The 14,325-nt window shown below is 35.7% G+C and overlaps 1 protein-coding gene and 1 pseudogene across 1 annotated transcript; both read left to right on the top strand.

Moving 5' to 3' along the window:
- Nucleotides 1-2,515: 2,515 nt before the first annotated feature.
- LOC118241247 (extracellular calcium-sensing receptor-like) lies at nt 2,516-6,318 on the top strand. Its single transcript, XM_035525547.2, has 6 exons — nt 2,516-2,764; nt 2,904-3,195; nt 3,419-4,210; nt 4,381-4,608; nt 4,728-4,851; nt 5,052-6,318. Exons 1-6 carry the CDS (start codon nt 2,544-2,546, stop codon nt 5,957-5,959), a joined length of 2,565 nt encoding a protein of 854 aa, XP_035381440.2. The 5' UTR covers nt 2,516-2,543; the 3' UTR covers nt 5,960-6,318.
- A 4,054-nt stretch (nt 6,319-10,372) lies between these two features.
- LOC113568651 (extracellular calcium-sensing receptor-like) lies at nt 10,373-13,838 on the top strand (annotated as a pseudogene).
- Nucleotides 13,839-14,325: the final 487 nt, after the last annotated feature.

Here is a 14,325-nt window from a genome sequence, read left to right as displayed (position 1 = left end):
TTTTGTGAAAAAAATATTGGTAAATTCAACAATTGATCCATATGTAAGACCTTTGCATTCTTAATCTCTCTCTCTCTCTCTCTCTCTCTCTCTCTCTCTCTCTATATATATATATATATATATATATATATATATATATATATATATATATATATATATATATATGGACAAAGTACTTATGCCAGTAGCAAAAAAGTGAGTCATGCAAGTATCAGTGTGTAACCATAACAGACCATTTAGCTATAATATGATATTTGTAGCTAGGTAGCTGGAATAATGTCATACGTGTCATAAGCTCGGTGGTCAACAGATCAGTGACCCATTTTTATGGTTACAGCTTGCATGAGCTGCTTTGAACTCTTCAGCCTTTTATCTTTGCTCTTTAGACTCTGTTAGTTCTCTCATTCTACAGTAGCCTTCTTGCAAAATCCCTGGGTGAAAGTGATTTTTCTTGTAGAGCACAATGATTATAGAAAGTTCTACCTAATGCTCCTAAAATTCTCTACTTTGAATTGATTTAAAATGTTACTTAAAACCCATATTTTTAGACTGGACTTTATTTCTTTGATATTTTATTTTATTGTTTACTTATCAATCTGTTTAATATTTCTTATTGTTGATTTGTAGTCTTCGGGTTTAAGAAAAGCTCATTATAAACTGAATACATTATTAATGTTGTTGTTGTTGTTGTTATCAATCTGAATGCGCTCATCTGTAGCGATAATAGCCTGCTACATTACATGCAGATTGGTAGTTATTTTGTGACATTAAAGAGGTCTTAAAATATCTTAAATTAGCTTTATTATGTAGGACTCTATAAAGCATTCTCTGCTCAAAAAAAGTGTGAAAAAATGCAAAAAGCTTGAATACATCTAGATAAAAAGTATACATCTAATAAAGAGGTAATTTTAAATTTTTAAATACCACTTTTGTCATTCAAGGATGAGATTAGATGTTGGAAAAATAGGTTTGCTATTTTCTACTATCTTGTGGAATTGTCATATACTTAACAGGTTACTGATAAGAAGCTGGACGAATTGAGAAGAAGCTTTAGAATCATTTTACAAGAAGATTATATGTAACATCTAGACAGAAACAACAAAAACACACATACATTGTTAGTAAGGCAAAACATTCGGCATGTCGCATTTATGTTATGTGCTGCCTTGTACCTTATCAAGGTATAACAGGAGCACCATACACCATACTACCTCATTCTGCTGCTGAATTAATGTTTTGAATGAACTTGAGCATACATTTAGAACTTATTGTTGATTTCAGAAACATTCACTCGATCTGACTTGCAATCACATTTTAACAAAGTGTACATTGTATTTCTTAACCTCAGGTATATTGCTGAGTTTTTATATTGTTGAGTCTGAAAGACTTCAGTCCTTGCCTTCAATTGTATGCTCTCTATCCAAATCCTTCTTGTAGCCTGCCCTTATACATGTCTGAAATATATTTTTTTTAACCTCTTGCAGGTATTAGATTCATGATTCACCATTATCTACAATCTTTATATTTGATATAGCCAAATATGTTCACATTGATCTGAATATAAGAGGCACTGAGAGTCAGTAAGCATAGCAATGATGTAACAGAAAGAAAGCATGACTGGTACATTAATCAGTCAATCAAATGCTTGAAATTCTTTTACAAATGGTAAATTCATGAATCTGAATCATACAATTTACAAAATCTAAAATATTTATTTCAAGACAATCACAAATGTGTCACTTCAGTCACTTTCCACCATCATCTGACTACAGACAAAACAACAACGATATGATTATAACCAAATCAAGGGTAGCCGAGTATTAGGCTGTACTCCCTAGTAGTAAAAGGCAAAAATCATACTAAATAATGGTAGCTCCTTGATTTATCAGTTCTATGCGTAGAGTAAGAGGAATGCATAAAGTGTCTGCAGGGATAAAAGCCAAACATAAAAAGACAAAAAAAATGTGTGTGTGTATACATATATATATATTCTCCATAATAATGACACAGTAAAAGCTGCTGACACAAGAAAAAAATCCACACCACAGGATAGTAATTAGATCACACTTATTCTCGAAGTTGTGTCATTGGCCGCCATTTTGTAATTATATTTTTTTATTATTATTTTCAATTACAACATTACTCACATTTAATGTCAGAGTCACTATATATATAACTAGGTGTTGAAATCATTCTGCAGTATAGCACCAAATTTTAGCACCAAAATTACTGTGTCCATGGCCCCATGGCCCATTCCCAACTCCTCATATCTTTTTTGAATGGGGCCCAGCTGTGATTGCCCAACTACTTACTAAAAACAGGTACAGATTTGACAAGAAGATTTTAATCCACAGCTAAACAAGGCTACTCTGCTCACATTTCAAAGTCACACCTCCTTTGACATGGGCCTACCAGTAAAACTGTACCACTGAGAATGTACCTAATCTATCTGTATAAATACCACATATCCTTCCTGTTCAACCAGCTGAAACATCAGATCTATCAGACATTCTTAACCATTATCTCTACAGTTTGACCTGGATATGTGGATGGAGCCTGTATTTGCTCTCTTGCATGTAGTATTGACCATCATCAGCTTTTCCAAATCTAATGGGACTACATGTTCCCTGCGAGGAGAGTCTGTATACCCTCAACTATCAAAGGATGGTGATATTATAATTGGAGGAATTTTTTCTTTTCATAGCAGTTGGGAGGTCACAGACTTGATCTATTTGGTTAAACCACAACCACTAAAGTGTATGAGGTAAGCAATAAAGGAAATGAGCATTTCAGACACTTTGTAAACATGTAATATATTAAAATGTCAAGAATAACACAGTACTGTAGGATGCTTAAGAGTTTATCTTAAAGTAATGTCGATGTATTTTTCTTTTACTTTCCAGTCTTGATGTCAAAGCCTTACAATATTCACAGTCATTGATGTTTGCAGTAGAGGAGATCAACAACAGTTCCTCTTTATTGCCTGGTGTCTCACTGGGCTATACGATCTATGACTCCTGTACATCCAAAGCAGTGGGGGTTCAGGTGGCTATGGCACTTGTTAATGGAAATGAGAAATTAGTCTCAAGTGAGGTCTGCACAAAACCAGCCCAGGTACAAGCCATAATAGGAGAGACCTTTTCATCAGCATCCATGGCTATTGCGAAGAGTATTGGACCTTTCAGCATTCCCTTAGTACGATATTAAGCAATTACTTTACATGTCCATTAAAACATTTAAAACTCTTAAAAAATAAGTGATTATAAATGTAAATTTGTCTATTTGTCTATTATTTTAATTGTTAGAAAAAAACAAGCATGTGAAGTAATGTATTCAGCAATTTTAATGTCATATTTTGTGGCAATGGATATAAGTCTCTAATGAAAAAATGTGTTATACCTGTTTTAATATATTATAGATTAGTCACTATGCCACCTGTGAGTGTCTCAGTGACAAAAAGAAATATCCCTCATTTCTACGCACTATTCCAAGTGATTACCATCAGAGCAGAGCACTGGCAGAAATGGTCAGGCACTTTGGCTGGACTTGGGTGGGGGCAATAAGAAGAGATGATGACTATGGTAACAGTGGGATGGCTGCATTTACTCAAGCTGCACAACAGTGGGACATATGCTTAGAATATTCTCTTCCATTTTTCAAAACCTACTCACAGGAGAAAGTACTGCGAATCATTGAGCAGATCAAAAGCTCCACTTCTCGTGTGATAGTTGGATTTGTTGATCCCTCAGACATAGAGATTTTGCTGGATGTATTTCTTGAGCACAACATCACTGGATATCAGTGGGTGGGAACTGAGGCTTGGATCTTAAATCCATTGCTAGCCACACTGGACAAGCACAACATACTGCAAGGAGCCATAGGACTGGCTGTCCCAAAAGCAAAGGTGACAGGTCTCAAGGACTTCATTCTAGATTTAAATCAAGTGAAATCTGCAGGCAGTGCCATTTTTACTAAATATTGGGAGACAATATTTCATTGTAAATATAAAGCCAAGAATGATTCAGAGGACTCACCATCATGTACAGGCGAAGAGGAATTGTCTGAAATGAACAACATTTTTTCTGACATGTCGCTGATGCCATATTTCAATAATGTGTATAAAGGTGTTTATGCTATTGCCCATACCCTACATGACCTTCTTGGCTGCAAAGAAACATGCTCTACAAAGAAGCAGCCTGATCCTCTCACAGTGAGTTAATGTTTCTGCACTTAAAGATTTGAAACATACATTTAGCACTACTTCAAAACCCCAGCCAAAATGATGTAATTTAATGGGCAATGCAGTGTTTTTACTGTTTTTTTAAAATAATATTTAAAAAAAACTTCTATCAACAAATAAACTTTGCTCTATTTCTTCAGTTTCTAGAACAGCTCAGAATGGTGCGTTTCAAAACTAAAGAGGGTGAAGAAATTTATTTTGATAAAAACGGTGACCCTGCTGCGAGATATGAGGTGATAAACTGGCAAACAAGTAAAGAAAGGCAACACGAGTTTGTTACTGTTGGACTTTATGACTCCACTTTCCCTGTTAACAGTCGATTAACACTAAACTTGTCTTCAATTGTTTGGGCACAAAATACTAACAAGGTAAGATTTGCACTTTGACCTTAACTTAAGAACTCCTCAAATGGAGATGATACTTGAAACTGAAGAAAGTAGTTAAGTAAACACTTATACAGGCAAGTAAATATTTTCCTTGATTATAGGTCCCAATATCCGTGTGCAGTGAGAGCTGCCCTACAGGCACCAGGAAGGCTGTGCAGAAAGGAAAGCCTGTCTGCTGCTTTGACTGTATACCATGTGCTGAAGGAGAGATCAGTAATATAACAGGTACAAAATCACCCAAATATGGTGGGAAGGGGAGGATGTTGGAATTGCTGCCATGATTAAAAGTCTTATAGTGAAATGTTATTCTCCTTTTTTAAGAGATACGATTCTTGTAACAAACTACATTAATTCAAACATATGTCCTATATTCAGCTGTGTATCTAAATTCCAATTTTAATTGTTTTCTTCTTACTTCACAACAGATTCTATTAAATGTGAACAATGCTATCAGGACTACTGGTCAAATACACACAGGAATGAATGTATAAAGAAGGAAATTGAATATCTGTCTTATGAGGAAACTATGGGTATTTTGCTAACAGCTGTTTCTATTGTTGGTGCATTTATGACACTGATAATCTTAATCATATTCTTCAAATATAAAAACACCCCAATAGTCAAAGCCCACAACTCAGAGCTGAGCTTCCTGCTGCTTTTTTCTCTGACTCTGTGTTTCCTCTGTTCACTTACTTTCATTGGTCAGCCCTCCGAGTGGTCCTGTATGCTGCGCCACACAGCATTTGGGATCAACTTTGTCCTCTGCATCTCCTGTGTTCTGGGGAAAACAATTGTAGTGTTAATGGCCTTCAGGGCTACACTTCCAGGCAGTAATGTCATGAAATGGTTTGGGCCTCCACAGCAGAGACTCAGTGTTCTTGCCTTTACACTTATACAGGTTCTTATTTGTGTGCTTTGGTTAATCATTTCCCCCCCTTTTCCCTTCAAAAATCAAAAACTGTACAAGGACAAGATTATTCTAGAATGTCATTTGGGTTCATCCATAGGTTTCTGGGCTGTGCTGGGTTACATTGGGCTTCTAGCTAGTTTATGTTTTCTGTTGGCTTTTCTAGCACGGAAGTTGCCTGATAATTTTAATGAAGCCAAATTCATCACATTCAGCATGCTCATATTCTGTGCAGTTTGGATCACCTTTATCCCATCTTATGTCAGCTCTCCTGGAAAATTCACTGTAGCTGTGGAGATATTTGCCATTTTAGCCTCAAGTTTTGGCTTGTTATTCTGTATATTTCTTCCAAAGTGTTACATAATCATACTGAAACCAGAGAAGAACACTAAAAAGCAACTTATTGGTAAAATACAAAATAAGTGAGCTAACAGACTACATATTTACCATTAATCTGGATAAGGTTATAGCCTGTGCAAACCTGGATGGACATATATTAGAACAAATTATTTTAAAATATTAAAAGACTCCAAAGATACTGGACTTGGTCTTGGAATGTTATTCTGTATATTTCTTCCAAAGTGTTACATAATCATACTGAAACCAGAGAAAAACACAAAAAACAACTTATGGATAAAATGTCAAATAAGTGAGCTAATAATGTACATGTTTACTAATGATGTGGGTAATAACCTGTGTAAGCTTGTAAGCTTGTACCTGGATGGATAATATATTAGAACAAATTATTTTAAAGTTTCAAGAGAATCTGAAGATACTCAACTTGGTTAGTAAGGTACTATTAAAAATTCTACAAATGTACTTACAATTTCTGTATTTTACTTGAAAAAAAAAAACAATAATATAAAACTTTGCAACATGTGATATATAATTACTATTACTATTAGTAATGCTTATGTATACATGTTTATTATTTATATGACCTGTATAAAGCATACAGCCTTTACAAACCTAGCCTTAGCTGATCAACATTTTAGAACTAATTACACATTCAAAAGAATCTTAATACAAAATGACACTATTAAATTTAGCACAAGTTCAGGTATCAACACAAGTATTTCACTATATTGGCATATATTTTTGTTTCAAGATGATGCTTAAAAGAAGAAAAAAATATCTGCTAATATCTACAAAAAAGTTGAACAACCTTATAATATTCTTACAACAATCTCAGAATTATAAAGTTTAGATATTTACACTAGCTTTAATTTGTTTTCACTTACTATAATATAACTTTTTACAGAATATTGCATGAGCCACTTTGTATTCTTTGCCCCATCCTAACCCTCTTGAATGTGCTCATCTGCTACATTATGAGAGGATCAGTAGTTATTTTGTGACCTTTGGTTTTACTGATCTGTGTAAAGCCTTTGATACAGTTGATCATTCTTTACTTTTGAAAAATCTACAAAATATTGGTTTTGACCACACTGCTACCAACTGAATTAGAAATTAACTCTTGGATAGAAAGCAATATGTGTCCCGGTGACAAAGTAAATCATAGCTACTACTGGTAATAAGAGGGTTCCTCAAGGCTCGACACTTAACCAGTATTGTTAAATACATATATATTAATGGTATTGCCACCAATATTGTATAAGCAAAGCTATTGTCTATTCTGGATGTGATATACAGATATGCAGCCACAACTACTCTCAAAGATTTTGACCATGTATGAAAAGTTTGGGTTCTTTTTATTATGATTCCCTGTTCTCAATTTAATTTCTTATTTTACTATTCTGTGTTTATGCTCGAATCCAAAACATTTCCCAATTAAGTAAAAGCACTTGGCACCTGAAGGTTAATCCAGTCACTGGGATGATTCAGATAAATTATTTACACTATTTTTGTGATGTACCATGGCATTTTGCCAGTAAGTGGTTTATAGAAGTTTTGGCCCGTATTATTCCTTGCCTGATTTGTTTCTTTGTTTATATATATAATTATGCATTTAGGCTTTTTCCTCATCTGACACCCCCAGTATTTTGACTTTAGACTGTCCCTATGATTACGATACTGGATTTGCCCATAATAAATGTCCCTCTTCACAGCATTTGCATCCTGCTTCACTCAGTATCATAGAAAAATTTGTTTTTAATCACAGATCACCAGCGAGCTGGAATTCATCACAGGAAACTTTGTGTGTTTCTGTCACACATTTAAAACTTTTAATTTCTAATTTCTAACTTTAATTTGATTTTGTTTAACTTGTAGTATGTTTGGTGTGTTTTAGTTATTATTTTATATTTATTATACTTTTAATTATTTTTATCATTTTATCCCTGTTATTGTATTTAAGTCATTTTTGCAACAAGTTTATTTTGATTTGACTGATATTTTTATACTAATACATTTACTCCTATGATTAATTTTTTCAATACTTAATGATTGTTTATTTCTGTATTATCCTGGCTACATGGTAACTCAAGCCTAAATAAAGGCTGACGGACTGAAGACCTTGTAGTTCTTGATGACACATTTAAGAAGGATTTAAGGACTTGTCTGTTTCATTTACCTTTCCTGAATATAAGTCATTGTTATACTGGATTTGAGGTGTTGTGGAAACGCAAAGATTCCATACACAAAAGTAACAGAAACTATTTTTTCTTCTTCTAAGGGTTAGTTAAAGCAGCACTACTGCATAGTGGAATTTATAAAATACATCATCTATTTTACACTGAAAGGAAAACCTACAATATGTAAATCATATCATGCTTTTCTCTAAGTTATATGAGTGATGTAAAAATATTCTAATTTTATGCAACAGTGCCATGACTGAAAGCTGTCCATCCATATGCTTGTTTTAATTAGTTAAAGTAACCTTTAATATATTACTATGTTTACCACATATTCTACACACTAAAATCACAGTTTTGTTTTACCTCACATAAAAAAAAAATCTAGTCAAATGTGTGGCATCACAATGTATATAGACCTCATTCAACAAAATTATAAAATGATCAGCAAAATGGCACCTAAACAAGAATATTATAGGTAAACATAAAGGGTCACAGAGGACCAATCTTTTCATCTAGGGTCTTCAAACCTGGGGTATGCCATCTCCCTAATGCCAAGTGTGTGGACTGGTCCGCCAGCCTGGAATGTTACTTTGACCTTTACAACTTAAATACACTTGGCCTATTTGACCAAAATCAAAGGGTCATAGAAAGCCAACCATGCAAAGTAGACCATGCAACTCAGTGTATGTCATCTCTCAATGGCCTAGTTTATGCCTGCCAAGTGTGGGGCCCCTAGGTTGAATGGCCAGCACTCAAGGCTAATTAAACTGAGTCCTGCCTATATAGGCAAATTTAAAGGGTTGTTGTACACATAACCGTTAACCTAGGTTAGCGAACTCCATCTACTTAAGGTCTAGTTTATGCGTGTACAGTTAGAAACCCGTAGGCTGCATAGCTGGTCTGCTCTGTGTGTGTGTGTGTGTGTGTGTGTGTGTGTGTGTGTGAGTGAGAGAGAGAGATAGATAGAGAGAGAGAGAGAGAGAGAGAGAGAGAGAGAGAGAGAGAGAGAGAGAAAGAGAGCAAGCAAGTACATAAGTATTTCTGTATGGAAAAGCAGGCAGAACAGAAGAGGGAGGGTAAAGCATGTTGTAGGAAAATAAAACCCAAATGCACTGCAATTTATGTTCAAATAAATATATGATAAACATTAATAGTGTCACACTAGCCATAACAACAGGCAAACACAAATCAACAGAAAAAAAATGTACTCACCGTCTCTTACTATAGACCATAGTGGTGTGGTGCAGTTCAAAGCATGAAATGAGACACAGGATAGGATTGTCTTGGTAGGTCCTGCAGAAAAAAAGTGTGCTTCCTCTTGTTCCTCCAAATGTTTGACCTCTTGCTAGAAGAACAGACTTACAGTCTGGCATTGATGCAGAATCCTAGCCAAGGAAAAGTAGTTCCATATTTAGTTATATCTTCACTTGCATCAGCGCATTTCCCGCTCTGTAGAAGCCCTTCTACCACTGATTTTTTGAAGTCAGCTGCATCCAGTAAGATGTCACACTCATGAAAAATAATATAGGTTTTTATCAAAGCCACTTATAAGGCCACTAAGGTGCTAATATTCATAGGATTTTCACAATAGGTCTGTCCTGTCCACTCCATGCATGTACACGTTATACTCTTCCACAGACAAAAGTTGTGGAACCTCTAAATTACATGCTTTTTACTGCCATGGAGGTGTCATGTTCAGTGGACAAAACCATCACAAATCCTGTGAAATCCTCAGATTACTAATCTGTGGAGGCATTCTTTGGGTTAACATGAACCATCCCATAAACCCTTTTTTTTTTTCTCTCTCTCTCTCTTCATGACATATGTAACTCAAGACAAGTAAAACGTATCGATATAAGGATGTCCCTTTCCAGAGGCCAGCACTGCTGAGAAGTCTCTTTCATGCAGAATGCCCCGTCCCTACACTCCTGTCAAACTGGTAGACTCCAGCAATGTAAAGACCTCACAAACAGATGTAGTCAGTTTTGGCAATGTTGAGAATAAAGTTTTTCATACCAAACATGTGGCACATTGTTGGATTGCACTGCCTAAAAACACTTCTTGGACAGAAGGTCACGGACTCGTTTATTTTAAAATTTTGCCAAGCTACACCCCTCAACTCCCACCATCCTCCTCCTCACCTACAAAGCATTTGAAAGTCACTCCTCCTCTGACTGCAGCACAATAGTGAAACTTTACCGTAGAGGATTTGTATTTCCATCTGTATAAATACCACAACTCCCTCCTGTTCAACTAGTTGAAACATCAGATCTGTCACTTTATCTGTACTCTGAATAAGTGGATGGAGCCTGTCTTTGCTCTCTTGCATGTGGTAATGGCCATCATAAATTTCTCCAGATCTAATGGGACTGCTTGTAATCGGCAAGGAAAGCCTGCATACCCACAACTGTCAAAAGTTGGTGATATTATAGTTGGAGGAATTTTCCCCTTCCATAGCAGTTGGGAGATCACAGACTTGTCCTATTTGGTTAAACCACCTCCGCTGAAGTGCATGAGGTAAGACGCAAAAGAAGGTATTTTAGACATTATTTTGTATAAAATACAGTTCCATGGTTCACAATTATACAGCAAAAATAAAATGTTTAATGTGTTTCTATTTTAACTTTCCTAACTAGTCTTGACTTCAGAGCCTTCCAGTATTCACAATCATTGATCTTTGCAGTAGAGGAGATCAACAACAGTTCCTCTTTACTGCCTGGTGTCTCACTGGGCTACAAAATCTACGACACCTGTGGTTCTACAGCAGTGGGGGTTAGAATGGCCATGGCACTTATGAATGGAAATGACAACACAGTCTTGGATGAGCCCTGCACAAAGCCTGCACAAGTACAAGCCATAATAGGAGACACATACTCATCAGTGTCAAAGGCTGTTGCAACGAGTATTGGATCTTTCAGCATTCCTTTAGTAAGTACTCATACAGTATTATTAATCAGTAGTTTATTACAACCCTATTTTCAAGGATATAAGAAACATGCAGCTAAAAATAATTTTTTAACGGACTTACAATTAGATGTGCTGTTAAGATAGAGGAAAGCTGACAACATATTGACTATGAGATAACTATGTCAATCTGATTTTAGATCAGTCACTATGCCACCTGTGAATGTCTCAGTGACAAAAGGAAATATCCCTCATTTCTGCGTATTATTCCCAGTGATTACCACCAGAGCAGAGCACTGGCAGAAATGGTCAGGCACTTTGGCTGGACCTGGGTGGGGGCAATAAGAAGAGATGATGACTATGGAAACAGTGGGATGGCTGCATTTACTGAAGTCGCAGAGCAGTTGGGCATATGCTTAGAATATTCCCTTCCATTTTTTAGAACTTACTCACAAAGGAAAGTTCTGAGAATCATTGAACAGATCAAAAGCTCCACTTCTCGAGTGATAGTGGGGTTTCTTGACAACTTAGATTTAGAAATTCTGCTAAGTGTATTTCTTGAGCACAATATAACTGGATATCAGTGGGTAGGAACTGAAGCCTGGATTTTTGATACAGAACTGGCCACAATGGATAAGCACAAGATGCTGCAAGGAGCCATAGGACTGGCTATCCCTAAAACAAAGGTCACAGGTCTGAGGAACTTCATTCTAAATATAAATCCACTAAAAACTGTGGGCAAGGCCATTTTTACTGAATTCTGGGAAGCTCTGTTTAATTGTAGATATACAAAGCATGATGATTCAGATGATTTACCAGTGTGTACAGGTGAAGAGAAACTGTCTAAGATTGAAAACACATTCACTGACATGACCCTGATGCCAATTTTCAATAATGTGTATAAAGGGGTTTATGCTATTGCCCATGCCCTACATGCACTTCTGGGCTGCAAAGAAACATGCTCTACAAAGATGCAGCCTGATCCTCTCACAGTGAGTTAATGCTTTGGCACAAGATTTGGAATGCACATTTAGCACTACTTCAAAATCCCTGCCAAAATGTTGTAATATAATTTGAAATGCAGTGTTTTCTTTGATTTTTATTATTATTTATTTATTTATTTATTTTTGCAATTTTGCTTTATTTAATCAGTTTCTAGAACACCTCAAATGAGCTCATTTCAAAACTAAAGAGCTTGAAGAGGTTTATTTTGATAAAAATGGTGGCTCTGCTGCAAGATATGAGATAGTAAACTGGCAAACGATTAAAGAAAAGCAAGTATTTGTCACTGTTGGGCTTTATGATTCCACTTTTGCTACTCACCAGTGATAATCAGTAAACATGTCGTCTATTGTGTGGGCACAAAATACTAATCAGGTGAGTACAAGAAGTAACACATTCTCAGTAAATGCATTACTTGTGAGCTTGTCTGCTCTTACAATGTGCATTTTAAGTATGCAAAATAAAAACAAAAAACATTTGAACACAATTTTTAGTGTCAGGCTATTAAGTATTTCCCTTGATTATAGGTCCCGATGTCTGTGTGCAGTGAGAGCTGCCCTCCAGGGACCAGGAAGGCTGTACAGAAAGGAAAGCCTGTGTGCTGCTTTGACTGTATACCATGTGCTGAAGGAGAGATCAGTAATACAACAGGTACATAAATCCCCAGAAAATGGTAACAAATATAACATACTTTTAGTATTGCTTTTGTTGCTGTCACTGTTGTTACAGTTAATTGTTGTTGTTGCAATAATTATACCTTGTATGCTCAGATGTTCTGAGTTTTTTATTTGTTTTTAAGGACAGATTGAGATTTTAAAGGACAGATTGAGCTTTTTAAAACTCTCACAACTTTTGCTGCATATCTAACTTCTCTTTTTTGGTGTTTTTCTATACCTTCATGGCAGATTCTATTAAATGTGAACAATGTTATCAAGACTACTGGACAAACGCACAGAGGGATGAATGTATAAAGAAAGAAATTGAATATCTGTCCTATGAGGAAACTATGGGATGTTTACTAACAACCTTTTCAATTACAGGTGCATTTATGACAATAGTAATAGGAGTCATATTCTTTAGATATAAAAATACTCCAATAGTCAAAGCCAACAACTCAGAGCTGAGCTTCCTGCTGCTCTTCTCGCTGACTCTGTGTTTCCTCTGTTCACTTACTTTCATTGGTCGGCCCTCTGAGTGGTCCTGTATGCTGCGTCACACAGCGTTCGGAATCACCTTTGTCCTCTGCATCTCCTGTGTTCTGGGGAAAACAATAGTGGTGTTAATGGCCTTCAGGGCTACACTTCCAGGCAGTAATGTCATGAAATGGTTTGGGCCTCCACAGCAGAGACTCAGTGTTCTTGCTTTCACTCTCATACAGGTTATTATCTGTATACTTTGGCTAATAATTTCCCCCCCATTTCCATTAAAAAATCTAAAGCGCTACAAGGATAAGATTATTCTAGAATGCCATTTAGGCTCATCTATAGGTTTTTGGGCTGTGCTGGGTTATATAGGACTCCTGGCTCTTTTATGCTTTGTACTGGCTTTTCTAGCGCGGAAGTTACCTGATAACTTTAATGAAGCCAAATTCATGACATTCAGCATGCTCATATTCTGTGCAGTTTGGATCACCTTTATTCCAGCTTACATCAGCTCTCCTGGAAAACTCACTGTAGCTGTGGAGATATTTGCCATTTTAGCCTCAAGCTTTGGCTTGCTATTCTGTATCTTTTTTCCAAAGTGTTACATAATTATTCTAAAACCAGAAAAGAATCATAAAAAGTTAATTATGGGTAAAATGCCAGTTAAGTAACGTAATAATAATATTAAGTACAGACAGGAGAAACATTAATCTGGTTCATATTTTAGAAGACATCATCTTTCTTCATAAGGATTTTATGATACTGGTGATTTTGATATTAATATTTGATTTTTATTCTGTAGGCTTTCTTTGAAAATGTTATATAATTACACATATATATTAAAGGAAAATCTAGGTCAATACCAAATAAAAGGATTATGTTGATACTACATAGCAAAGTGGCTCTGGGGTGGATGAACAGCAAATGTTCTGAAGAAATGACATAAAAGACAACTTAGAGTAATAAACACTGTAAAACATGATAGGTGTATGATATTTTGAAGTTATTTTTATAAATCAGTGTATAATGTAATTACTACACCTTGAAGGGTACATTTATTACTCCGAGCCAGAAAAAAGCATTTACTTCATAAAATAAGTTGGCTCTTTGGGCTCCAATCTGTGGTCATGTTAATGCCACTGTTACTAGTCAGTTAAGGACCATAGAGCAGGTTATAGGAAGGAAGAATTTAAAGCAGAAGTAAGGT

Source organism: Electrophorus electricus, chromosome 6 (genome assembly GCF_041902795.1).
Source record: "Electrophorus electricus isolate QZ-2024a chromosome 6, ASM4190279v1, whole genome shotgun sequence".
NCBI lineage: Eukaryota > Metazoa > Chordata > Actinopteri > Gymnotiformes > Gymnotidae > Electrophorus > Electrophorus electricus.
The sequence above is the reverse complement of the archived record's forward strand: the minus strand, read 5'-3'. Positions and strand labels throughout refer to the sequence as shown.

What these genes read in the sequence shown, in the direction of transcription:
- LOC118241247 (XM_035525547.2), top strand. Translation starts at nt 2,544, where the DNA reads ATGTGGATGGAGCCTGTATTTGCTCTCTTGCATGTAGTATTGACCATC. An exon ending in CAACCACTAAAGTGTATGAG is followed by an intron (nt 2,765 to 2,903) that starts GTAAGCAATAAA and finishes TTTACTTTCCAG; the next exon opens with TCTTGATGTCAAAGCCTTAC. An exon ending in AGAGATCAGTAATATAACAG is followed by an intron (nt 4,852 to 5,051) that starts GTACAAAATCAC and finishes ACTTCACAACAG; the next exon opens with ATTCTATTAAATGTGAACAA.